Source organism: Desmodus rotundus, chromosome 6, assembly GCF_022682495.2.
Source record: "Desmodus rotundus isolate HL8 chromosome 6, HLdesRot8A.1, whole genome shotgun sequence".
Lineage (NCBI taxonomy): Eukaryota > Metazoa > Chordata > Mammalia > Chiroptera > Phyllostomidae > Desmodus > Desmodus rotundus.
Window position 1 is genome coordinate 89136646 of NC_071392.1, and position 25290 is coordinate 89161935.

At 46.3% G+C, this 25290-nt stretch overlaps 1 protein-coding gene across 2 annotated transcripts in view; it reads left to right on the forward strand.

Moving 5' to 3' along the window:
• The first annotated feature begins 282 nt into the window (after positions 1-282).
• CUL1 (cullin 1) overlaps positions 283-25290 on the forward strand; it is an 88144-nt gene continuing 63136 nt past the window's right edge. Inside the window, exon 1 of one of the 2 annotated variants that reach the window (XM_053926063.2) lies at positions 283-444. In XM_053926063.2, the coding sequence (XP_053782038.1) occupies positions 439-444 (6 nt within the window). In that variant the 5' untranslated portion in view covers positions 283-438. The remainder of the gene's footprint in view (positions 445-25290) is intronic. The other variant, XM_053926062.2, reaches the window with a different exon arrangement.

Consider the following 25290-nt stretch of genomic DNA (forward strand, 5'->3'; position numbering starts at 1 on the left):
CGGCGGCGGCGGCAGGAGGTTTCCGGGCCCCCACCCCAGCGCTCCGGCCGGCGGGGCGATGGCCGCGGCGGTTTCCCGGCTCCCCCGCCCCCGACGCCGCCGGAGGGGCGTTCCGACCCTCCCCCACGCGCCTCTCCCCCGCGGGAGCCGGAGCCGGTGAGGCCGGGAGGGCGGGGAGCGGCGGAGCAAAGGCGAGAGGGCGGAGGTTGCGTGGTGCAGGCGGCAGCGGCGCCGGGAGGAGGGCCGGCCGGCGGCGGGCGGGCAGGGGAGGAGGAGGAGGAGGAGGAGGAGGCGGGGGCCGTGTCGCACGCAGCTCCAGGCGGGGCGGCCCCGGCGGCTGAGGGACGCAGCTAGACCTTGGCGGGACGGGGATTTAACCGGGGCCCAGGCCCAGCGACCAGGCGGAGACGTCGCAGGAGCCATTTCGGCCGCAGGGAAATGCTGGTGAGTGTGGCGGCGCCGGGGCCGAGGGGAGGCGGCGCAGGCCCGGCCCGGAGCCGCGGTGTCGCAGTGACGCGGCCCGCGGCGGCCGAGCGCAGGCGCCGGGCGAGGCCTGAGCCGCCGAGCGGCGGTCGGGCGGAATGGCGGCGGGGACCGGGACTCGTGGGCGGAGAGCGCCGCGGGCGGGCGCGGGACGAGCGGGGCCGGCCCTAAGTCACGGCGGACTCGGGCTCGGGGCCGGGGCCGCGGGGCCTGGACCGCGCACCGGGAAAAAGCCCGATTCATCGCGCCCGAGGCGGCGGCCTTGTGGCGCCCGGGCTGGGGCCGCGGGGCTGAGGCAGTTCGGCAGTGCGCGCCTCGCCCGTCGCCCCTTGCGCGGCGACCCCCGAGGGGCGCCCTCCCCCCACCCCGCCCCTCGGGGCCGCTCCTTCCCTACTCGTGCTCTCCAGTTAGCACGGGGCCGGCGGAGCCAGCCTGCTGCCCTGCTCTCCGCTTCCCCGCCGGCATTGTGGAGAAGGTGCAGGTCGCTATTATTGGGTAACAGTCGCCCTGTGGCTGGGTTCCCTCGGGGGAGCGGGCCGGGGCGGCGGCAGGGATGCGAGTGCGGCGCCGGGACGGGCCGGAGCCCGGGGCTCCCGCGAGTCAGGCCAGGCCTCCGCCGCGGCTTCGGCGCGCCCCCGGCACGGCGCCCGGCGGGCGCGCGCGCTGACCCCGCAGGTAACCGCGCGCGGCCCCGGGGCCCCTCTCTGCCCCCTGGGACGCTGCGGGCTGCGGACGCGGCGACGGTCTGGAGACGAGAGGCTTTACGAGCCCTCCTGGAGACGAATCCTCCGAGTCAGGGTTTTCTCTCTACCAAAAATAGGATTCTGTCTTCCGATTGGAGGGCTGCTGTCGCTTGTAGTTCGTAGTTGAGGTTAGTGATAAGTGTGCAAATACGGAATCGCGTCAACTTACTCGGGTATTTATTTGTTCTGTGTGATAACCCTTCCCGCGGCGGCATTAAAACAGCGCAAGTTAGGAGCGGGATGAATGGTCACGCAGTTTTTGAAAGGCACTTATCGGGGTGGCAGAAGGGGAATCAAAGTCACTTTGACTTTTAAGTCCCCAGCTTCTGGGACCCAAACATACCTTACTTAACACTCCGCAGATGTGTACAGTTTTAAGTTTAACACTCCATTTTGGGGCCGCCCTGGCGAGCTGATTTTCTGAAATCCTGGAGCGTTGTAGGAGTAGGGTTACTTTGTTTAGGACAAAATTTGGATAGGAGAATTTTGTGTGTGTATGTTTAAAAGGTTCTTGGATATTAGGAAAATATTGTACTCGAAAGTTAGGTTTGTAGCTTCTCGTGGTGATCGGATATAGTTTGCTTCGCATTTCCAAGCTGCAAACACAAGACTGGCTCGCTTTAACTCTATTATGCCCATTTTTGGACGTTGCAGGAGAGTGCTCGTTAAGTTGGGAGGTGTGGCCGAATTATTTTCTAAAAATGTTAAACTGGTTTTTTTTTTCCTCACTCGTGTCATCTTATAAAAACTATTTTGCCAAAGAGGGGAGAAAAATATCCTGTGGGGACTTTTCACCAATTTATGAAATCACCCACCACAAGCTCAGGTCCCTTGCAAGGCATACCCCACCCCCTTCCTAAAGTGTCATCAAGAGAAGGAGGGACAGGAATGCCTGAGCTGATTCTGCAGTTTTCTTAGCTCTTACAGCCCTAGACTCCTTTGCCTCTTACTGATTATCTTCCAGCGGTAATTAAGTTCTTCTCTATCGGCAGTACAGCCTCCTTTCTCCTTCTTTCAGACCTTGAAGGGAGGGGATAGTCCCTATTTATTTTTGCACCCTCAGCATAGCAAAGAACTTGGTCATGGGTTCCCTCAGGTGTTTCTTGAAAGGATAAATGTTCTGGAATAATTCTGACCCAGTGTTTGACCACTTCTGGGTTTGGCTGCAGAGAACAGTCGCTGCACCTACACCGGGTAAGGGTGCAAGCTTTACTGTGACTGTTGTTACAGCCCCCATGTCTAATGCAGCCCCCCACACACATAAAAGCCCTCGTTTTCTTTAGCTGTGGCAGTCCAGGCAAATGCCAAGAAAACAAGTTGGGAAACTTATTTTCCCTTCAAAACTAGCTTTAAGGTGTAGATTTTGTTAGTTGTTTTTTGAAACAAGATCGGGGTCTTTTGAGCAGTTAAATATGACAGCCTTGCCTCTAAGATGAAATCCTCGGGTGGTCGAGGCTCTTGCTGTTGGAGAGGAGAGGCAAACCCTGCGGTGGTGACAGCTCTTGCAGTGGCCACGCTTCGTGGTCATAAGTCCACTCCCAGTGTGCCCGGTGGGCACAGTGTGCCTTTCTTCCAGCACGGGAAGTTCACGTGGATGAGCTTTTGAACTGAGGCTCTGTTCTGCCATTCTGCACAGGAAAGAATGCGGGTCCGGCACACCTGGGCCTGTTGTGTTCGTTTTTGCTCTTTCGCCCCCCCCCCCCCCCCCCCCCCGTAGGTCCCCACGCCTCAGCAGCTCAGGCGGTCTGGCGTGCGAGGGCTTTGGGATGTGTCTGGAGAAGAGGGTGTGCCGTTTTTAAGGACCAAGTTGAAACTTACCTTGCTTTTTTTGGTATCTGGTAGTTGCTCAGTAAGGTATGTTTTTTGTTTGCTTTTCAAAACTGAGAAATGAACACTAAATGAAGAATAAATCAAATTTAAATAAAATCTAAATTTAGTCTGTTACTAAGGACTTTAAGCACCCTTTATAATGTTTATAATGTACACATTTAATGCACACTATAAACAAGATAATTATTTTAACACTTAATGTTGTGGGTTTTTTTAATTTTTATTAACACGTATTTTCTGGCTTCTGAAAAAGCTGTGTGTTATTTTTGCTTAGGCATAGAATGTTTTGCTTTGAGGAGAAGATGTGGGGTCTAGTTTGTGCTTGATTTTGCTAGGTGTTCATTTCAGCCTTTGTAAAAGGAGATGGTGTTTTAATGGCCACTGTTTGAGATCTCTTCATGGGCCTGGACGTGTGGACCCTGTGATGGCTTTTAACGGTAGCAGCATTTGGAACACCGTCCTACAAAGCATACTCTTACTCATGTTTGAGAGTTGTGAAGCCTGCCTTTGACAATTGCTTACATTTTTTCCCTGGGGAAAGGAACTTGGCTGGAGCGAGCAGAGTGCCCTCCCTAGCTGCCCCTCCAGGCTGCCACTCACTGCCCCCGGGCCAGGTGATCCCATGCTGCCCTCTGCTCTGTTTTCACTCACTCCCCCTTCTGTCTGGAGTGAGTGCCATGTTTCCTTGCTGTCACCGAAGGACTCCTCCTTTAAAAAGGGTCATCTCAGCCCCTACCCCTGTCCCAGCCCAGGCCAGGAGATTCCCTGTGGTCCCGTGAGTCCCTGTCTGTGTCACTGTCCTAGCACTTAACCCTTTGACTGGACTACGAGGTTTCTCCCACTAGACAGACCTCCTTTAGGTCAGGGACCCTGAGGTGCCCATCTGTCTGTCCCCGGTGCCTTAACACACTGCTCACACCAACACTCACCTAACTCCTTTGTCTATGAACACCCTCCCACTTTAACCCTTTCCCAAGCCCAGGGGCACTCTTATTGGGCTCCCTGACAGCGCACAGGTGGAGAAGTAGGCTGTGAGTGGTCAGGTCAAGCCCAGTGGGCTGTAAAGCCTGAACTGCAGTAAGACACAGGGACTCCAGAGCGGCTGCTTCCAGCCAGAGCCTCCCTCAGCCTGGGAGGCACGTGAAGGTGGAAGAGGAGAAAAGGTCAAAATGAAAATGCTCTAAGCATTGATATCTGATAGTTGATAATCACGACAGAGTTCATCATGCAGACCTTGGTCGAGTACCAAGAATGAGGTGCTTCTTGGTCTTCAGGGACCGGTGGATGCTGAAGGAGAGTAGCTGGGCACTGATGGGATAAAAATGAACATTCTGAAACTCGGGGCCTGAAGTTTAGTTGGGTGGGAAGTTTGTAAAACCAGTTAAGTGTGTGTCTCTAACAAGCTGCAGTCTTTAAAAAGGCCTGTCTCAGAACATGTTTTGGAAAACATTGTGTGAAACGTGTGCACATAAAGTGTGTATGCATTGGTGAACACATTTTAATTTCAGGGGGGTGAACTTTGTGCTTTCAAAATATTTTGCAAAAAAAATTTAAGACCTGAAAGACAATACAAATGATCTCAGAATGGAGAAAGCCTCTCAAAGCATCACACCAGAAGTAGGAACTGTGAAAGAAATTATTTGTTTGCTTACTTTAAAAGAACTGAACTTCTGTATGTTAAAGTGCCATAAATAGAATTCAAAGGCAATGGCAAACTGAGAGAAATATTGTAACTTACAAGCAGATTTACTTTTCTTGATGTTCTTTGCTTGCTAAGGAAACATGAAAAAAATTTCAGCTCCACTAGCAGTCCTCCTAGAAATGCAAATCAACAAGATACTGTTGTGCTTTTTTTAAATTTTGGTGTTCATTAAAAAATCAGCCCCTCCTGGTGAGGGTGCGGAGAAATGAGCCTTACTTACACGTTACTGGATAGAGTATAACTGTATGATCTTTCTGAGAAGTACGTAACAAAGGCTTATAAAGTGTGCAGGCGCTTTGGAATAGCCAATCTACTTCTGAGGGTTTAGTCTAAGGAAATGTAAAAAATGACAGGCAGATTAATACTCTGTCACGGGCACGCTGTTTAACTAATGCCCTCTCACTGAGCATTCGTTTTCCGTTTTGTGCTATACAGACGATGATCTCAGCATTGTTTAGATCTGTCTGTAATGATAATTCAGTGAACATTAAATGACAAAGACATGCTATACAACAGCACATATAATGTGTAAAGCTTTTTTTGGTGTGAGTAATTGCATTTTAAAAAGATAATAAACCAAAATGTTAATAGTGATTATCTCTGAGCAGTGGAATCATAGGTTATTTTTAGTTTATTCTTTTTTTCTTCCAGTTTTTTACACTGCACATGTATTTATACTACAGTGGATTAGTTTCTAGCCTTCCCCCCCCCCCCCCCCCCCCCGCTCCAAAAAAAAGAAAAAAAGGCAATAGAAGCTCTGGGCCTCCTTGGGAACGAGATGTTTTCACTTGTTTAATGCTGGGATCACCTGGTGTCCTCTTTACCTGTGGTCCCTTTCTAGGTATGTCCTTCCCCTCCCCTAGGGGTGAAATCTGACTTCTGGCATGCTGTATTTCCTGGGTCGGTTTCTTCTTTGTTGGTCTAATCTTCCCTGCTTACCCCCATATCTTAACCCTTCAACTACTTCCGGTGCCCTTCATGAAACTGGCTTGATCTCATGAAACGCACTTATGTTTGGGTATTTTATTAAATTATAATACTGGATTATGTACTGATGAATTGTCTTTGTGTGGAAGGTTTCTTAGTGGTATTGTGAACTTTCCCTTTTTGCTATTTACAGCTCTTAGTAGATGTATTTTTCAGTTAAATGTTTAAACCTGTATGCTTAAAACATAAATTTGCCTTAAAAGTTAGAAAAAATGAATTCTTTTGGTGCAGTTTGTGCTGTAGCTTGGAAAATTGAAAGGTCACTATCGATTTAAGCAGTGTATTCTAAAAGACACAAATTAGTGATACTGTTGGAATTACGAGAAAATAGGTGCACAGATATGCCAGGGGGAGAAATGCCTTTTCTGTGCAGAAAGTAGTTAAGTATATACTAACCAAAATAGGTAAGTGTGCCTGGAAAACATCAGAAGACGGGACCTGGGAGCAAGGCCAGGGTGCTCACCCGCTGCCTGCAGGATGACCGAGGCCTGCCCTGCTCAGACTAGCAGGAGAGGTCTGAGATCCTGGTGGGGTGCCCAGCCAGCCCACAGATGTGTCCATCCCAAGTGGAACCCCAGGAGTAGAGCTCCAGGCCCAGCTCTTTCCCGCCTTCAGCCTCGCACTCCTGTTGGGGACCGAGGAGGTTTTTGGTTTGGGGGAGGGTGGAGAAGAAAACGTCTGAGTTTCCTGAGTGCTGACTTCCCCCAGCTCTACAAGATTTGCTTACAGGTTCTTCCCGCATGTAGTAGCACCACTCATTCTGCACTTAGTATGTGCCGCGGACCAGGGTGAGCATCTGCCAGTGACTGTGGAGCTGCTCCCCCAGCTTGCTTCGTGCAGATGCCTCACTGTGGACACACACGTGTGCAGGGATGTCTTACGAGTCCGTCATTGGAGGGAGACTCCCAAAATCAGAGGGTCTTCTGTGTGACAAAAGGGAAGGCTTAGGAATGGGGAAGACACTAAGCCTGTTGAGCAGTTTTGCCTGGAGTTGGCTGGTACCCTTATGAATGTCGCGTGTGGGCAGCTGCCCCATGTGGGGTGGGGTTGGTGTGGTTTAGTGGAGGCATAACTGGTGAAGCATATTGTGCCTGCAATAACTTTGAACATTATACTGTTTGTTTGTTTGTTTGTTTTGGTCACTATTATTTTTATAATGTAGGGAAGGAAGATATTTTACTTCTACCCTAATTAAATCAACATGAGCCCTGGCTGGGTAGGGTCAGTTGGTTAGAGTGTCGCCCTGGTATGCCAAAGTTGAGGGTTCGATCCCCCGTCAGGGCACATACAAGGATCAACCAGTGAATGCTTAAATAAGTGGAACAATAAATCGATGTTTCTCTTTCTCCCCCCTGTCTTTCCCTTCCTCTCTACCTCTTCCTTTCTTTCTAAAATCAATTAAAAATTTTTTTAAAAATCAACATGAGACTAACAAGACAAAAATAACCAAATTTAATTCCATGCCTATGAGTGGGAACCCACATACATGACAGAGTCGGAGACCCCAGTGCGTGAGAGTCTCAGAGGCAAAAGTTAACATAAGTTGTGTGTAGCATTCTGAGCAGAGGACGAGGTAGGCACACCCTGGGCTTCAGAGGGCAGGAGGGTCATTTATAGATTAAGAGCAGATATTCAGTAATTATGTAGAAGTTGGCCCCACCTTATTGATAAGTCATAAAAAGGTATTTCTGGTGATAACTCTTATAATGGGCAAGGCCCCAAACCTAAATTGTTTAAAGGAGAGGTAGAAGTTTCTTGTGAGCCCGCAGGATCTCCATTGCCTTCGGCCCAGAGTAGCCTCCATGCCAGGTGGCCCCTCCTGGGAGGCCCGTTCTGAGTCCCTTGACTAAGAAAGGAGCTCAGCTGTGGCGCTGTGTTCTGGGTGTTTCTGTGTTTATCTGCGTAGAGTGCTGTCGGCCCTTCTGTGTTCTGTGACATGTAAGGCGTAGGGGTCGAGGGGAGGTCTGTGAACAAGTTTAGGAAATGCTAGGCTGAGGAGCCAACTAGATTCAGTATGTTATTGTACATATGTGTATCCCCTGCTCTTATAGGGAGATCTGTCTCTTACAGGGTGTATGTAAGTATGTATATGTGTGGCTATAAGGTTACCCTCGATTTGACAAAGCCTTTGAGGGAAGAAAACACTATTCCCATAGTAAAGCACATACCGATTTCCAAATCACAGAATGTGTGCAGTTAGGGGACTTGCAGTAGAGATGCATGTGGTAAATCTCTGTTCATTTTTCCCGTCTTCGTTGGGATACTGATTAGCACCTTGAAACACCAGTGTTCTTTGGGAGTGTGAAATCCTAATTAGGTAGAGTACAGGTGTAGTTTCTAAAGCAGAAATGCTGCCCCTTATTCCTTGTTCCAATCTAAGGCATAAATGCTGTCAGAGGAAGGGTCTGAAGCAAAGTCAAAGCACCCGCGTGGGTCGGCGCTGACCCGGGACTCCAGAGCAGCAGCGGCAGAGGCGGAGCTGGCATCACTCGCGCTTTCGTGGTGCTGTCACCTGTAAGTGTACTTTTTTAAACCTGGAAGAGACTGCTTTGTCACATTAACTACAGAGATACTGTTTCAGTTTTTTCTTTGAAAGTCTAAACTGTCTGAGTTTGAAAAGCTTTCAGTCCATTGGAATTCAGACTTCTCCTCTTCAAGGTGCTCTTCTTTCTGTCCTGATACCTTTTTCTCCTGCGTTACTCGCCCTGCGGTTTCCAGAGTGAGCACTTCACACGACATGTGCGGTGAGATTTGTTTGGGAAATGCAACCAGGGCTGTTTTCTAGAGTATTTTGGCCACCTAAGGAGGGGGGTGTGATATGCCAGTTTCCAAACTTCTGGGCCAGGTTTCCCTTCCTTTTTCTTGAATGATCTCTTGCATTAGCTTCTGTGGAGAACACTGTGCTCTTCAGTTCTCTTTTCTGCTGTTAGTGGACATTCAGGAGATAGCTCTTTGACTTGATTCTCTGTTGTAGTTTTTTGTTGTTGTGGATTTTTTCACTTACTTTAACTTCCATCTGAGCCCCCAGCTTCATCTGGCCCTTGCACCCTCGTGTTGCCCATATGCAGGGTTTGTCCTGGCTCCCGTGACTACAAAGTCTGTCCCCAGCAGGAATTTGAGACACCCTGATTTGGTAGAGTGGGCTCTGCTCCCAGTCCTTGTTAGTCCTTCGCCTCACAACTCCACCCCGTCCCCTTAGGCTCCCAAAGCACCGCAGGTCCACCCTCAAGCAGCTCTAGCCTGCTGCATGGCGCGCTCACGGTGGCTGTGTGCTGGTCCTGGCCCAGTTCTTCACGCTGGGAATATGGTTGAAGGAAATTTCAGTAAGGCAAACCAATTTGGGGAAGCTCTGTTAACTTTGAGATTTTACTTACAATAAATGGTAAGTGCAGAAATTTTCATTTGATAGGCTGATATATGGAGACTGTGATTAAAGAATTCACAGACTGTAACCAACAAACCATGTTACACTAATGTTTCCTTTTGGAAGTATGGATGTGGCGTTTTTATGGTAGCTGTGTAGGGGAGAAAGAGAGAGAAGGAGGGTTGGAAGGAGAGAGAGAAAGAATGGATATGTGTGTGACTAGGATAGTAGACACCCTTAATAGTTGTAATGAAACACGATTTCATAACACATTCTGATGACTCCCTTGACAATCAAGAACTGCAGTTTTTATATTAAAAAGAGATTTTTTCCCCCAAAATGCAGAAGATGTGTTTGTTTTTTCTACAGTCTTGTGTAGACTGAGTATAAGTGCCTACTCAGTGTGTGTGATCTGAAAAAAAATAGTCCTATACTGTGCTTCTTTGTATAGTTCATTGCGTTTATACTTTGCAGAAATTGATTTATTTGCAAAGTTTTGAGGTTAAATTTTATTTTAGGAAATTAATTGTGTTTGGAAGCCCAAGTCCTCTAAAGTGTCCTTTTTTATATGTGACTTACTGATACAAAACGATAGGGGAAATCTGGATTTTGTGATTCTGCTGTTTTAAAAAATATTAACTACATTTTCAATGGGCACATGGCTTGATAGTTTTCAAAAATAAGCAGTTTGGAGCATAGGCTTAAAAGCCTTGCCTGAGAAAATGCACGAGTTAATAATGTGTCTTGACTAGGAGTCGTTCAGTTAAAAAACAAGGAAAAATTGCTGAAGCTTGAGTCTGGGGTGGAATCGTCATCGAAGGTGAAGCTGTCGTGCCGGTTTCATCAGATTTTCCCCTGTGGTACAGACATGGCCAGATTTTTTTGAGTGAAAGGGGGAGATGTTTTTTAGAAGCTCCCCTCCTGGCTCCAAAAAAACCTCTTGCTGAAAGTTACTATCAAATGGCATATTTTCCTGAGAGAAGGTGACTCACAGGATTGAGAGACTGAATCTCCTTAACTCTTGATGGACCCACGCCCAGGTTAAACACATACTGTGTATCCTGTACCTCCCCACACCTTCTCCCCAATACTTATAACGTCTGAAAACCCTACACTTGCAAGTACTTGGTGTGACCGTAGCTGGTAAGGACATTTGCCACAGGGTGCTTGTTACCAAGTGCAGCACTGACCCTGAGCACAGACGGGGCACAGGTCGCTGGCGGGCGGGCCCATGGGGGCGGTAGGTGTCAGGCTGCAAGCTCATCGGGACCCCGGCTAGCAGGACCATTGTCCATCCACCTAAAAGAGGGCATAGGGAGAGTTGATTGGTAAATTGTGTTCAAAACAAATCAAAATACGAAAGTTCCCGATCAGAAAAGAAGCGTGGTGAGGGAGGACAGTAAGCTTCGTAAACCAGTTTGTAGTAAAATGGGAAGTATCTTTCAGAGGTCACTTTTTTTTTTTAATTTTGTATTGTTACTCAATTACAGTTGTGTGCCTTTTCTCCCCATCCCTCCACCCCACCCCAGCCGAACCCCCCTCCCTCCCCCTAGAGGTCACTTAGATAAGGCAAGTTACCAATCATAATTACTGAATGGAGGGTTAATTTGTATGTGCTAGTAGAAAGAAAAGTAATGAAAGGCTTGAAAACCTGGATTCCGTGGGTACCTTCTAGTTTCCTGAGAGACGTGGTGGCTTTCCAAGCCTGCCTAATTGGCAGCTACTACTGCAAGGCTCAGCACTCACAGCGCCGGGCCAGAATTCGCCACACGGGAAATTTGGAAGTGGCTAGAACAGAATTGTGGGAACTGTGAGTTGAAGCTTATTTAAACGACAGTTCCAGCATTTGTAGTAGGATAACGCAGCCTTTCCTGAAGCAGTCCTCGTGCCTCTGCCTGACCGGGAGAGGCCACACTTGCCACCCACTGTGACATGGGACTGTGCCTTTCCAGCTGAAGGTAAAATCTGGATTCCTACCTTTGGTGGCCTTAGGATGTTTCCTGCGTCACCACCATCCTGTCATCCCAGGAGGGAAGAGCAACTTGCCCTTTGTGCTTGTGACTCTGTGAGAGTGCTGTGACCACAAAACCAAAGCTGTGTTCGGGATGCGGGTGCGCAGCAAAAGCTTTCCGTCCTGGGTTTTCCAGACTTGGACTCCACGAGACAGCCGCTCCCCTGTTAACTACAGGGTCGGCAGGAAACCTTTCAAGCAGGCATTTTAAAGCATTCTGTTACAGCAAGTGTATTTGGTGGTAGAATGAAAGACTCATGAATTTTAAGAAAGAAAAAGTTCAGAATAAATCTGAACTTTCATTTCAGCAAGTGCCCCTGGCTAGATCCCCAGGTCCATCAGAACATGAAGCTCACCTTCCTGGTCCTGGAGGGGCAAAGTGGGTGGGAATTGGGGGGAAGTACTGGCCCTGGTGTTATCAGTTATCAGGGGTATTGTGAAATTTTCAGGCAACATTAACTTACTTCATTCTGACTTTAAAAAGCATGTTTGTTTTGACATTTTCCTCCTAAAGTTTATTATTTAAGTACCATGCTAGATATTTCAAGGACATCTAAAAGGCCTTGTAAAAGTGTTAATGTGAATGTAGCAAGTGCTTGCTATGTGTCAGGTACTCTTCTAAATATTTTATTTACTTAATTTGTCTATTCCTCACAATAGCCTCATAAGATACCTACTATTATTATCCCCATTACAGTTAATTATAGGGACAGAAGGGGAGGAAGCCTGTGAGTTGAGGAGCCAGACTTTGAAGTTCCACAGACTTCACCATATATTTGAAATGATCATGTCAGCCCTGGCTGGTGTGGCTCAGTGGATTGAGTGCTGGCCTGTGAACCAAAGGGTCACAGGTTCGATATCCAGTCAGGGCACATGCCTGGATTGCAGGCCAGGCCCTCAGTATGGGGCGTGTGAGAGGCAACTACACATTGGTGTTTCTCTCCCTCTCTTTCTCCCTCCCTTCCCCTCTCTCTAAAATAAATAAATAAAATCTTTTTAAAAATGAAAGATGAAATGGTCATGTCATTGTATAATGTGGCTCCATGCTTCTTGAATTGTTTGTGCAGTAAGAGATGCCTTTTGTAGGATGACTCCGTACTCACACAGACACAGGCGAGATCAAAGATGACTGAAGAACCCTTTCCTTAGGTTCTAAGAGCTCCCTTCTTTCTATTTCCCCATTTGAAAAGTTGCATTGCCATTTACTAAGTCACTGTCATGGTTCACAAGTTACTGGATCACAGTTCTCAATTTGAAAAATGTACATAGTGTAGATAATCGGGACCAAACCTAATACCACTCTGCCTTGTTTTAAGATGAACGAGAATGTTTGGTAATACCATATGCACAGGCACCGAGCTAGATCGCTGAGCAGAGGTGTTCGTTACAGCGTCATGCTGAACCTGAGACCTGGCATTTGGTCCCCAGCAGTTAAAAGCAGTTTATGGGGATAAGCCATCTAGTGCCCCCGTGAAACATTAAGTGGCCCTGGTCTCTGCAAGTTGTCAGGTTTTCTAAAGCAGTGCATACCAGTGATACTCGTCGTACCCTCCTTGGAAATCTCATGGTAATTAAAGCAGAAAGGATTTATATGCCAACTGAATGAAGATTCAGTTTTGAATTGAACAATATTTAAGGCTCTGCGTGCTTGTATATGGATTTTAGGAATTAAGATGGCCCTCTTCTATTAATTGTTCAAGTACCAAAACTAAGAGAACAAAAACAATTTCCTAATGCTAAGATGTTCATGGAACATTCCCACTTAATGACAGCGGAAATTTCTCATAATTACAAAATTGTGTGTGTGTGAGGGAAGGAGTTGGGTCAGCACGTTCCTGCATTATATGATTAGGACAAAGATCGATCTCCAGGGGACGGCAGCTGTACTAATTTGTTCAGTATAAGTTTAAGGGCCTACTAGATTCAAAGCTCTGCTGGCTTTTAGAAAGTGGAAGACGCATACAGAGAACTAAACCAAGAAGCTTTGAATACGTGTGCTCTTAACCTACCCCAGAATGGTGGTTCCTGGCCTTCTTTCTTAATTTTTTAAAGCCTTAAGTTTTACAGTTTTTTTGGCTTGTTTGAATAATTGTATTTCTCTTAAATTTCATACGTGGTGTAAAGGTGTTATTCTCCCCCACTTTTCTCAGCACTGTTACTATGCTGGTAGAAATAAAATGACATGTTATTAACTGTGTTCCAGCACGTTCCTATATACTGATGGGCTGAGTGGGTTTGTTGTGTGTGTGTGTGTGTGTGTGTGTGTGTGTGTGTGTGTGTGTGTGTGGTTTTTTGTTTGCTTTTTTTAAGTATCTTCAGGGATGGAGGTTTGTCCCCGAATATCTGGAGCGGTAAATTCACCAATGTTTCTGGAGCCCCTGGAGTGTGTGTGCTGAGGCACTGTTTGGTGCTGAGGAGGGTTCAGCTGTGAACTGAGCCCCTGCCCCAGCCGCAGATCAGAGCCCACAAGTCAAAGTATTGCTTCTCTTCGATCTGGAAGTCCCAGAGCCAGATGTTCTAATTACAGAGAACCTTTAATTATTGATACATTTCCTTTTTTAATAGAAAAAGATATAAATTCAAAATACACTTGTTAAAATATCAGTTATTCAGATATCAATAATTATCAAAACAACCTAATTTTGAATTAAGAAAAATAAGCAAATGTACTGTTTGCTATTTGATACTAGTTTTTTTGTATACTTATATTTTCTAGATTATAAGATACACGTGTATTTCATGAGCAAAATATGAAAATCAAAAGTAAGCCTCTAATTTTTTTGTTTGTTTTGATTTTTTTAAAGACTTGATTTTTAAATTGTAGGTTCACAGCAAAATTAAGAGGAAGGGACAGAGATTTCCCATAGACCCCCTGCACCCCCACATACACAGCCTCCCCCACTGTCAGCATCTCCGTGCTCCATTTATCTGCCCTGTTCCCAAACCATTGATCTTTTTAGTATTTCCATTGTTCTGCCTTTTCCAGATGTCATATAGTTGGCATCATACAGTGTGTGGCCATTTCAGATTGGCTTCTTTCACTTGATAAAGTGCATTAAAGTTTTCTCCATGTCTTTTCGTGACTTGCTACCTCATTTCTTTTTAGTGCTGAGTAATGACCCACTGGGGGGGTACCACAGTAAATCCACTCACCTACTGAGGGACATCTTGGCTTCTTCCGAGTTTTAGCAGTTATGACTAGAGCTGCTATAAACACCATGTGCAGATTTTTGTGTGGACATAAATTTTCAGTTCATTTGGATAGATACCAAGTGGTGTCATTGCTGGATTGTGTGGATGATAATAAAATCATTTTTTTTTTACAGAAAGTGTTTAACCAAAATTAAAAATAGAATTTTTTCTAAACGATCAATGGGTCATACAGTAAGAGTGCGTTCAGTTTTGTAAGAAACCACGAACTGTCTTACGAAGGGGCTGCCCCGTTTTGCACACGGCCCTCCAGCTAAGCGTGAGAGCCCCTGTGTCCCCGCCCCCCGCCAGCGCGGTGGTGTCTGGGTGTCCGGTGCAGGCTTTCTGCTGGGTGAGCAGGGAGTAGTGGGGTCTCGTCTCAGGTTGCATTTCCCGCCACCCCGTGCGGCGGGGTGGGCAGGGGCTTTCAATGCCTGTTCGCCATGCGAGTGTCCCCTTCGGTAAGTAAGGTCTTGGGCTCCTTTTTCAACTGAATGGCTGGTTTCCTCACTGAGTTTTAAGAGTTCTTTACATATTTTGGCTAGCAGTCCATCAAATGTGTCTTGTGTGTATCCTTTCTCCAACCGTTTGGCTTATCTTCTCGTTCTCCTCACAGAACAGACGTTTTTAACCTCAGTGAAGTTCGGCTTCCCCGGTTGCTCGCGCCCCTGCCAAGGCCCCGTCCTCGCGGCCGCCGGGGTGTCCCCGCGGCTGTCTTCTCCGAGTGGGGCGCCTTCGCGCCCTTCTGTTTTTGAGGAAGGTTTTGTGAATATTGCGTGACTCATGGTCAACACACTGAAGTTGTCCTTCTACTGGGTTTTCATCATTTTCTGACTAAAACTAGGTGAATTAGGTGGGTCTTCAAGGGTCATCTCCCACTACCCCATTATTTTTCACAGGAAGAAAGAGCTATCAGTTGGAGAATTCCTACTATGTGCCAGGCGGAGAACCAGGCATTTTTGCATATGATGTCTCATTTGAGTCTTTACAACTCCGAGAACCTGGTACTCAGGCCTTTCATTGAAAACGAGTCACACAATTAGAGCGGCATCAGGAGAGGGGCCGAGGGTCGTCGCCGGAGAGACCGGCCGAGCGGTGCTCCGTGGCGGAGGGCGCAGCTCCCCTCCGGGGTGATCTGAGCCGGGGCTCCTCGTGGTGCGATCCCCCTGTCCGAGGGCAGTGGGAAGCATGAACGCAGGCGGGGCACAGTCGGCCCTGTGTGGGACTCCGGGTTCGGGGGCACGCCGGTCAGTTGTGCGACGCGCACAGATTTGTTACAGACCGCTGCTGATTGTCGGTTGTATGTTCGTTTTGAATAAGGGTTGTTTTGGAGGTTGTAGCATGGTAGTTGTCATGCTTTAATTATAAGACTGTAATAGTTACGCTTCTATACCTACCAGCTTTAGAATTTAAAAGGAAAATTCAAGTCTCGCCCCTACTTCATTGTATAATGGGAAATGGGGACAATAAGTCGCCACTTTTTCCACAGCTTTGTGACTTGGCATCCGCTCTGGGGGAGCTGCATTCTCGAAGGCCACTGTCTTCTGGCACTCGCTGCCGTCAGTGACTTTTTCATAGTAGACCTTCTTTCCTTTTTTTAATTCTTTTTTTTTATGGATGGTGAGCACTGAACCATTTCATTAAAGATTTTTTTTATTTACTTATTTATTCATTTATTTTTAGGGGGGGAGGGGAAGGAGAAAGAGAGGGTGAAGAACATCCGTGTGTGAGAGATACATTGATCAGTGCCTCTTGTGCGCCCCCTACTGGGGACCTGGCCTGCAACCCAGCCTGTGCCCTGAGTGACCTTTCAGTTCCCAGGCCGGCACTCAATCCACTGACCCACACCAACCAGGGCTAGACCTTCTCTTTGATTTATTGCAGACCTTGGACTCTGCCAAAGACTGAAGTTTCATAAAATCACCCTTCTCTGGCTTCTGTTTTCTGGCCTCCCAGGCTGTGTGCTGCTTACCTGTGTGCTGTCTGTCTGTAGACTCTCTATCTCCCCCTCTGCCTCTCCTTCTGCGCCTCCCGTCCCCCCCTCTCTCTTGGGGGCAGGAGGGAAGAAGGGACTCAATTTGCCTGTGTAAATATAAACTTGAGTCCGCAAGTCTATTAAATTCTTCCTGTATGCTTTAAGGATTTTATTTGCATTAATGCCAATAATTTTTGCCTTTTTGCTAAACATTACTAAATTTATTTGTTCACGTGTGATTTTTCCTTTGGGCTACATTTCTAAACTGCCTGCTTAGACATTTCATTTTGTTAATTTTTTTAAAAATCACTTCACATTTAACATCTAAAATTAAGCTCTTCATCTCCCTTTAGATTTAGGCTTCTTCACATAACTTACTATTAAAGAGAAATTCTCTTAATAACATCACCTTTCTCTTTTGGGTTGCTTCTCTTTAACTCCCTTTACCCCTGGGATTTGCCAGCATGAGAATTTTTTTAAAGAGTGTTCAATTTATTGATGCAAAGATTTCATATAGACAGATATAGGAATCTCTGGATGGTCATCATTTAACCCAGAACTGCCCCTGAACTTCTGCTTGTGAGTTGGTATTTATCTACAATTACAGCATTGCCAGGCATTCCCTAAAACAGAGATACAGTTAATTGGTTGAGATCCTATTTGTCAGATATGGCTCACAGATGTTTTTATAGCATTTACAGTATAACTTTTGGGACTTTTTTAAACCATAAAAGTTGTCAACTAAAGTGTAGCAAACATGTCCACCTCTGAGAATTGCACGTAAACACATTTGACATGTTACCCCTTTAAGATCTAGAGTGGGTTTTGTACCGACTGTACTTTTAGCATATCGCTGAGCATAAACGGTGCTGGTAGCAGCTGTTGTGGAGTAACGCAGGGGCCTTCGACTTCGTGGGGGTCACGCCGGGTGCTGCTAAGACGCCTGTTCTGTTGCCTCCATTCATGACTGGAGGGACTGTCATTGCAGTGAGAGGTTGGTGAAACGTAAGGTGTCATTTTCTCCCATCTGCACTCACAATCTCCAGGCTTCCATCCTTGGGCCCCCCGGAGTCTCACTTGGCTCCAGCTCCTCCACCTGTGTCTGCCCTCCCTCGTAAGCAGCCATTTTTAGTTTCTGGTTTATCCTCCCATTTTGCTCTTTTTGAAAAGAAAAACCTGTAGCTATACCTATGTGCTTGGATTTACCCGTCCTGCCCCACCCCCACATACAAAAGAAACCTTGCTTTTTTCAGTTATGTGTCCACTATGAAATCACTGTATTGTTATTGTCAGTAAGTGGAGCTCAACTTTATTCCTTTTAATAACTGCGCAATGCTTCATTGCTTGGACACGCGTACTTTAGTCCTCTGTCCCCTCTCAATGGATTTTGGGTTGACTTTCAGTCTTTGCAGTGATTCAACTTGAGCTTATTATTTGTGGTTTGGGCCAGTTTATTTGGGGGAGAAACTCCTCAGGGAGGAGTGAGATTGCGGGGTCAAAGGGTAAACGCGTGGATAACATCCTTAGGTCAGCCCGGCCACTAGTGTCACCGAGCACTCCCACCAGCAGCTGTCAGCTTGTTTTGAATTGCTAGTGGGCTCTCTGTGAAATTCTGTAACCCAGAGAAAAATTTTTGGAGGATTGAAAGAATAAATCTGAGAGACAGCCCTTGTCATCCTTAATTTGTTCCTCACCTGTGCCAACATGTCCCTTAGGCTCACTTAACCATAGTTCCTACTGGGTGTGGTTTTAAGCTGCGTGTCTAAGTTGAGCCTTGTCTCAACCCCAACAGCCTCCCACTTGATTTCACTGCCCGTGGGGACCTCTGTCATCCCAGTTCCACAGAACGCTCAGACCCTCTGAACTTGCATCACAGCTTTTGTCTGCGGCACCTGTAATACGGTGGTAAGTGACGTGTGCCACCTGACAGCGCTGGCAGCTTCAGCTCAGTCCTCTGACTTACCCTGTCACCTGTTTATGGACGAGAACATATGTGTATGTGCTGGAGAGTATGACACCCCCCCCATCAGTAACATCTTAAACAGCAGCTCTTAATGCTGCCTTCCCATAGAGCACTCCACAGCGCTCCCTTTCGTGCCAAGGCCTCTGCACATGCAGAACATGGGCATTTTGTAGAGGTACACGTCTCTCCGTGAGTGACCCGAATCTGACCCATAAACCTTTATAGATAGCATGCTTTAAAGCTGATTTTTGTCTTAACAGCTTTATTGGTGTATAATTCACATACCATAAAATTTAATGGTTTTAAATGTATAATTCAGGATTTGCAGTGGAGTCAGGGTTGGGCAGCCATCCCCACCCACAGTCCGGTTTCAGAACGTTGCCCTCAGCCCAGAAGACCCCTTGTGCCCGTGTGTAGTCAGGCCCCGCGCCCTCCCCAGCGGAGCGCTCGCCAACTTCCCGTCTCTGCGGTTGGCCTGTTCTGTGGATGCCATATAATAAGTGGAGTCGTGTCCTGTGTGGTCCTTGCATCTGGCTTGCACGGGCATGATGCTTTGGAGGGTCGTCACGCCGTCACATGTGTCAGTACTTCATTTTCCATTGCTGTGTGGTACTCTTTTGTGGGGCAGTGTGACGTATTGCTGATCCATTCACGCATGGATGGATATTTGGGTTGTTCCTCTCCTTGGCTAATATAAATAAGGCACTGTGGACATACGTGTACAGGTCTTTGGGTGACATATGTTTTGTTTGGGTTGCTAGAGACCTAGTAGTGGAATTGATGGGTCATGGGTTAAATTTATGTTAACTTATCTTGTCTTTTAATGCCCCAAGTGTTTAATGACTTTGGGGGGTTTTAGCATATTTTATTGATTATGCTATTATAGTTGTCCCATTTTTTTCTCCCCTTTATTCCCCTCTACCTTGCATCCCTCCTCCCTCTAAAATCCGTGGCACCCCCCCCCCCACCCCGCCCCGCCTAAGTTCGTGTCCATGGGTCATACATATAATAAGGTCTTTGGCTTCTCTATTTCCTATATTATTCTTAACTTCCCCCTTCTCTTTTGTACCTACCAATTATGCTTCTTATTCCCTGTACCTTTTTCCTCCCTTTCTCTCCCATCCCCTCCCCGCTGATAACCCTCCAAAGGATCTCCATTTCTGTGATCCTGTTCCTGTTCTAGTTGTTTGCTTAGTTTGTTATTGGGTTTATTTATTTTTATTTTTAATTTTTAGAGAGAGGGGAAGGGAAGGAGAAAGAGGGAGAGAAATATCAATGTGTGGTTGCTTCTCGCACGCCCCCTACTGAGGACCTGGCCCACAACCCAGGCATGTGCTCTGACTGGGAATCAAACCAGTGACCCTTTGGTTTGCAGGCCAGCACTCAGTCCACTGAAGCACACCAGCCAGGGCAAAGATTTTATTTATTTATTTTTAAAGAGGGAAAGGGAGGCAGAAAGACAGGGAAGGCTCAGTTGTTGATAGTTGTGAGTTTGTTGTCATTTTACTGTTCATAGTTTTGATCTTTTTCTTAAATAAATTCCTTTAACATTTCATATAATAAGGTCTTGGTGATGATGAACTCCTTTAACTTGACCTTATCTGGGAAGCATTTTATCTGCCCTTCCATTCTAAAGGATAGCTTTGCTGCATAGAGTAATCTAGATTATAGGTCTTTGCCTTTCATAATTTTGAATACTTCTTTCCAGCCCCTTCTTGCCTGCAAGGTTTCTTTTGAGAAATCAGCTGATAGTCTTATGGGAACTCCTTTGTAGGTAACTGTCTCCTTTTCTCTTGCTGCTTTTAAGATTCTCTTCTTCTCTTTAATCTTGGGTAATGTAATTGATGTGTCTTGGTGTGTTTCTCCTTGGATCCAACTTCTTTGGGACTCTCTGAGCTTTCTGGACTTGCATGTCTAGTTCCTTCACCAGATTGGAGAAGTTTTCCTTCGTTATTTGTTCAAATAAGTTTTCAATTTCTTGCTCTTCCTCTTTTCCTTCTGGCACCCCTATGATTCGGATGTTGGAATGTTTAAAGTTGTCCTGCAGGTTCCTAAGCCTCTACTCATTTTTTTGAATTCTTATTTCTTCATTCTGTTCTGGTTGAATGTTTATTTCTTCCTTTCCCAAATCGTTGATTTGATTCCCAGTTCCTTTCCCCTCACTGTTGGTTCCCTGTATGCTTTCCTTTATTTCAATTTTCATAACCTTCACATTTTCCTCTATTTTGTAAGTATACTCAACCAATTCTGTGAGCATCCTGACTACCAGTGTTTTGAACTTTGCATCTGATAGGTTGGCTATCTCTTCATCGCTTAGTTCTATTTTTGGAGTTTTGATCTGCTCTTTCATTTGGGCCATATTTCTTTGTCTCTGCATACCTGTTATGTTGTGGGCGAAGCCTTAGATATTTGCCGGGGCTGCATTATGGTGTTGCCTGTGGGGGAGGGGTCCAAGAGGGAACAATGATGCTTGCTCAGCTCTTAGTGGGCTTTTAGTCACTTCACCCGCTGTCCACAAGCAAATCGGGCCCTTCTGGTGCTGATTCCCAGGTGGGTGGATTTGTGTACGTTCTAGGACCCTGTGGGTCTCTCCAACAACCTCTCTTGTGAGACTGGGAGTTTCTCCCACTGCTGCAACCCCTACAGATTTGTACAGCCAGAGGTTTTGAGGCTTTATTTCCCATCATTGGAACCCTGAGTTGCACGGTGTGTCTTGCTGCCCAGTTGTTCCTTCTGGTTTATCCGCACACAAGAGTGGGACCACCTTCTCAGCCAGACGCTGCCTTGTCGCACATCCTCACCGCCCAGGCTTCTTCCCATCTCCTCTACTCCTACCAGTCTAGATGAATGTGTCCTTAACTCCTTGGTTGTCGGACTTCCATACTGCTTGGTTTCCTGGCAGTTCTGGTTGTTTTTTATTTTTAGATTGGTTGTTACCCTTCTTTTTGGTTGTGTGAGGAAGCGAAGCATTTCTACCTAAACCTCCATCTTGGCCGGAAGTCTAATGACTAACTTTGAATAAAGACATAAACAGTGTTTTTATTTGAGCAATTCTTACACATTTAGGTCTTTGGAATCTGGCTCCTTGGTTGTTTGAGAAATAACAGAATCCATTTCCAACTTGGGCGTGTATCTCTGTTGCTTCTCTTTAAAGCCATGGATTTAAAGATTTTGAATGACTTTAAGTAGAGACTAAACTCAGCTCTTGTCTCTAGAAAGCCATTTGTTAAGATATTAACTGGAATTTTTTAATACTTGTAATCTGTAATTACTTGAACTTAATTGTAATTATGCTCTTCTATATAGAGATGGGATGATATATTTACATTTTATAAGTATGTATACGTTTTGCAAACCTTTAATTTCTTAAGGAAGTCATGTAGGCTTATCTAAGGTAGTAAATGCCCTTCCTAGAAGACATACACTAGAACCCTAATTACTGAATGCACAAATAAGTGGTGTACATTTACAAGATCTTTAAGTTCAGATTCTTTCCTGATTAAGCAAGTGAAATTTTAAAATAATTTGCATTCAGCCTTGGTCAGGGCATGTGCTAGAGGCAGCCAATTGATGTTTCTCTCTCCGCCACCCCTCCGCCCCACCCCCCAAAATCAATGAACGTGTCCTCAAGTGAGAATCTTAAAAATAAATAAAAATAATTAACATTCAAATACTAATTAATGATTATTTAGGTGAAGTAGAAAGCCCTAAATAATTTTAGGATGTAAGTATGAATAGTGTCCAGTTCGTGAACTCGCTGGCTCTCCCTGACCTGTTGGTTTGTGGCCCTTCAGACTTGTCATCCATCACATGGTCTCATCCTGAAGCTTTTGCTGTCTCTTGCATGCTGCCCCTTGGAGCAGGGTTGTCTCTGCGAATTGAAGAGGAAGTCTTGGTAGCACCTTTTAGAGTAGCTCACCATCACCCTCCATGGAAACAGCTTGCTGGGGCAGGGAGGCCATGGAAAGAATGTGACTTTGGCATCCACATGCTTGGGTCTGAATCCTTTCCACTTATTAGCAGAGTATCTTTAGGCAAATTATTTAACTTCTGTGAGCCTGAGTTTCCTCATTTGTAAGAAGTAGACAGTACCATGTAGAGAATACGGTATCACGAGGGTTCGATGAGAGAAAATGTTACAGCTCCCATTGGCACAGAGTCTAGCCTTGTAGCCTCTAGTAAATGTTACGTCCTTCCCTCACAGAGTTAGTAAACAGACATGGAGCAGCGGTTCCATGTGACAGACACGTCTGGGGGTGGGCACGGGCGTGCGTGTGTAGGGGGATATGCGGAAGGTGGTAGTGGAGTCCGCTCGCTGAATAGAGCGAGTAGCTCTGTGCATGTTAGAAATGAACCTGGAGCAGTGTGGAAGATGGGTTGGAGGGGGTGAGACTGGTGACCAACGAGTGGGGAGACTTGTTAGTGACCCGGGGAGAGATCCAGCCATCCTGTCATTTTACCCAGAAGAGTATGTATCTGGTAAGGATGGTGTTTCTGGTTTTGCTGTTTTATTTATTTTTTTAAATATATTTATTGATTATGCTATTACAGTTGTCCCATTTCTGCCCCCCTCACTCCACTCCATCCTGCCCACCCCCTCCCTCCCACATTTCCCCCCATAGTTCATGTCCATGGGTCATACTTATAAGTTCTTTGGCTTCTACATTTCCTATGCTATTCTTACCCTCCCCCTGTCTATTTTCCACCTATCATCTATGCTACTTATTCTCTGTACCTTTCCCCCCCTCTTCCCCTCCCACTCCCCTGTTGACAACCCTCCATGTGATCTCCATCTCTATGGTTCTGTTCCTGTTCTAGTTGTTTGCCTAGTTTGCTCTTGTTTTTGTTTTAGGTGTGGTCGTTAATAACTGTGAGTTTGCTGTCATTTTTACTGTTCCTATTTTTTATCTTCTTTTTCTTAGGTTACTCCCTTTAACATTTCATATAATAAGGGCTTGGTGATGATGAACTTCTTTAACTTGACCTTATCTGAGAAGCACTTTATCTTTCCTTCCATTCTAAATGATAGCTTTGCTGGATACAGTAATCTTGGATGTAGGTCCTTGCCTTTCATGACTTGGAATACTTCTTGCCAGCCCCTTCTTGCCTGTAAGGTCTCTTTGGAGAAATCAGCTGACAGTCTTATGGGAAGTCCTTTGTAGGTAACTGTCTCCTTTTCTCTTGCTGCTTCTAAGATTCTCTCCTTCTGTTTCATCTTGGCTAATGTAATTATGAAGTGCCTTGGTGTGTTCCTCCTTGGGTCCAGCTTCTTTGGGACTCTCTAAGCTTCCTGGAAGTCTATTTCCTTTGCCAGATGAGGGAAGTTCTCCTTCATTATTTGTTCAAATAAGTTTTCAATTTTTTGTTCTTCCTCTCTTCTCCTTCTGGCAGCCCTATAATTCGGATGTTGGAACGTTTCAAGATGTCCTGGAGGTTCCTAAGCCTCTCCTCATTCTTCCGAATTCTGGTTTCTTCATTCTTTCTAGTTGGATGTTTCTTTCTTCCTTCTGGTCCACACCGTTGATTTGAGTCCCAGTTTCCTTTGCATCACTATTGGTTCCCTGTACATTTTCCTTTGTTTCTCTTAGCATAGGCTTCATTTTTTCATCTGGTTTTCGAACAGATTCAACCAATTCTGTGAGCATCTTGATAACCAGTGTTTTGAACTGTGCATCCAATAGGTTGGCTATCTCTTCCTCACTTAGTTGTATTTTTTCTGGAGCTTTGAAGTGTTCTGTCATTTGGGCCTTTTTTTTTTTTTTTTTTTTTTTTTTTTTGTCTTGGCGCCTCTGTTACTTTAAGGGGCGGAGCCTTAGGTGTTCACCGGGGTGGGGTAACGCTGGTTGCTGCTCTGTGACGCTGTATGTGGGGGAGGGGCCGAGAGGGAGCAATGGCGCCCGCTCCCCTCTCCACCGGACTCCAATCTTTCACTCCGCTACCCACAATCAAACTGGGCCTCTCTGGTGCTGGTTCCCGAGTGGGTGGGCTTGTGCATGCCCTAGGCCCCTGTGGGTCTCTCCAACGACCTCTCCTGTGAGGCTGGGAATCTCTCCTGCTGCTGCCCCAAACCCCATGGGTGTTTTCAATCAGAGGTTTGAGGCTTTATTTCCCCTGTGCTGGAGCCCTGGGTTGCGCGGTCTGCTTCGCTCCCCACTGTTTGTCTGGTTTATCTGTGCTCGAATGTGGGGCCTCGGGGTGCTACCTGCCGCTCTGCCTGCCCCGTTCTCCGCCACTGTGAGTCCGGCCCTCTCGCTTTATCTGTGCGCGAATGTGGGGCCACAGGATCTGCTAGTGGTCAGACTGCCTGCCCCATTCGTCCCACGCTCCGCCAGTCTCGGTCCCGCCATGGCCACACGAGTCCTCTCCGCCCCGGTGCCCGTCTCCGCCCCTCCTACCGGTCTGGACGTATGTTTCTTTTTTATCTACTTGGTGTCGGACTTCCTTGCCCTTCGATTTTCTGTCAGTTCTGGTTGTGCGAGGAGGCGCAGTGTGTCTACCTACGCCGCCATCTTGGTTCCCCTCCTGTTTTTGCTGTTCTGAACATAAGCACAGTAGAACTGTGGTGGCCAGTGCCTTAACCAGACCTTTACTAAAGGGTCATGCCAGCGTCTTTCCACCTTGTCGAGGGCATTGCTAGCCTTCTCTCTCCTCGTTTCTCTTTCTGTTAAATCTTCTATACAAAAATGGTATCATAGTGTATGGTTTTTCTGTCACTTTTCTCACTCAGGGCTCTCTTTATAGTTCATCCGTGTTGCAGTGTGGATGTGAAGTTGACCCACTTGGTGCGTGGTCTGCTGTGTGACTCCTACAGTTTTTTTGTGAGTTCTGTTGGTGGACATGCAGGTGGTTTCCACGTTTGGGGTTTTTGTTGTTCTCATAAACAGTGTCGCAGAAGCACATGTCTGCATGTTTCCTGGTGTACATACACTGAGTTTCTGTGGGTCTAAACCGTTTGTCTTGCTGGTGATGTGCATACTTCACTCAAGTCTTACAAAACAGTTAGTGGCTTGTTGAGAAATACCCAGGATCATTGGCATTTTAAC